Genomic DNA, 1989 nt, shown 5'->3' on the forward strand with positions numbered 1-1989 from the left:
TGGACAGGAGGGAGAGTACAGGGCACTGGTGGATGGATTTGTGGAGTGGTCTGGTAAGATTCACCTGCTACTGAACGTGGATTAGACCAGAGAGATGGTAATTGACTTCAGGAGGAAGGGAACAGCTCCGCATCCCCTTTTCACACTGGGAAGTGACGTGGACAGATACCTGGGTGTCAACATCAACAGCAACCGCTCTACCACTGAACCAAGACCACCCTCTCCACCCCCCACTGGTCCAATAGACGAACAGCTTCTCTAAGAGGCTCCGACAGCTTTGATGTTGCACAGACCGCTACAGGAAATCATTCCTACCACAGGCAATAACACTCTTTGTCGTCACTGGGTGCTAGATGAGACACCACAACACTGCACTAAGGGCAACCTGCACAATTAGTTCATTTACATGTTAGCGTACATTTTACATTTATTTAAGCAGTTGCACATTTTGTTTTCCCATCCTGTAAATATTTAAATATTTGTTCTTATATTTTATTAGTATTATTTTTATTATTTCATGTATATTGTATGTATGTATATTTTTCCTAGTATCTAATTTTTATCTATATTCTGTGTTGTGTACTAATGTACGTGTGCTGCTTTAACACCGTAATTTCCCATTTTTTGGGGATCAATAAATATCTATCTATCTATCTATCTATCTATCTATGCGTGCATGCGTGTGTGTGTGTATGCATGCATGGGTGTGTATGCGTGCGTGTGTATGTATGCGTGCATGCGTGTGCACGTGTGTAAGCGTGCGTGTGTATGCGTGCGTGCATGCGTGTGTGTATACAGTATGCGTACGTGCGTGCAGACCTGAAGCCACTGTGGACCCTCATAGCGACGTCTCTGGTAGTCCAGATCTGTCTGGGGTCCATGTAGTCATCCATCAGCTCTGACTGTCGGAGATGCTCAACTCGCTCTGCCTGGAAACGCCCTACACACACACACACACACACACACACACACACACACACACACACACACACACACACACAAACAGAGACTGGGTGACGTTACTGCTGCTATGACCGATTCCTCCGACACTGTCCGGAGTTCTTTTGTAAAAAACGTTTCTGTTTCCACTTCCGGCCTTTCTCACTCACTGTTTCTCTCCACAAAGACTTTGCCGACCGGCTGGCTGTGTCCATGGGGGGCGGAGAACAGGGAATGCTGGGGGATCGGGGACTGTGTGTCTGAGATGATATCGTTGTCTTCGGCTCCGAGGTCATTGCTGTAGTGCTCCATTGCCTTCACCTTCCTGCCACGGGGATTAAAGAAAAAGAATTAGAGTGCAATATCGGTAAAGAATGAATCCATCCATCTCTCCGACCAATCAGCAGCCGGCAGGTTTTCACGTCAGCTTTTGGTATCTTCTCAGCAGCTTGGAACCTCGACTGAGGTAGTACTACTATAAAGTACTTCAGTCCTTTTAACATAATGGAAAACCAAAAAAAGGCGAGTAGAGTAGAGTAAAGTAGAATAGATACCATGCAGTGGAAAAACGCTATACTTTACTTCTTCCTTCTGGTCTTCCTGGTTACAGCGACAGTCCGTTCCTCTCCGTCCATATCGGATTCGGCCATGTTGCCGTTTGGCACGTCCGCGTGCTCTGCTTCCTGATCTGAACAAAACAAAAAGCTTCAAGGTTTTTTATTAATCAAACACACTGGATTCCTTCTTAAGGATTATTTTTTGGGTCTTTTTCCCTTTATACATTAGTGACAGTGGACATACGGGGGGCTGCAAAGGACTCATGGGGCGTACGCTCTTACAGGGTGAGCTAGCCTTATGCTGACTTCCCGTCAAAATTGAAAATCAACACTTTATGTTTTTGTCCCTTTTTTCAACACTTTTGATGCTTTTTTGCAATGTCTTTCACTTTTTTGACGTTCAACACTGCGTAACACTAACTTATTAACTTTAGTTTTACAGTTATTTTTTGGAATTTATGTTCAATAAACCTCATTTTTAGGAAATTATACC

At 44.2% G+C, this 1989-nt stretch overlaps 1 protein-coding gene across 1 annotated transcript in view; it reads right to left on the reverse strand.

Moving 5' to 3' along the window:
• The window catches only part of tmem237a (transmembrane protein 237a), a gene marked incomplete at its 5' end in the record, with an annotated part of 51011 nt that overhangs the window by 46725 nt on the left and 2297 nt on the right, over positions 1-1989 (reverse strand). The window contains 3 exon segments of the mRNA XM_032511190.1: positions 820-940; positions 1110-1264; positions 1522-1627. Of these exon segments, the coding sequence (XP_032367081.1) occupies positions 820-940; positions 1110-1264; positions 1522-1627 (382 nt within the window).

The sequence above is a fragment of the Etheostoma spectabile genome, unplaced genomic scaffold (genome assembly GCF_008692095.1).
Source record: "Etheostoma spectabile isolate EspeVRDwgs_2016 unplaced genomic scaffold, UIUC_Espe_1.0 scaffold333, whole genome shotgun sequence".
Taxonomy (NCBI): domain Eukaryota; kingdom Metazoa; phylum Chordata; class Actinopteri; order Perciformes; family Percidae; genus Etheostoma; species Etheostoma spectabile.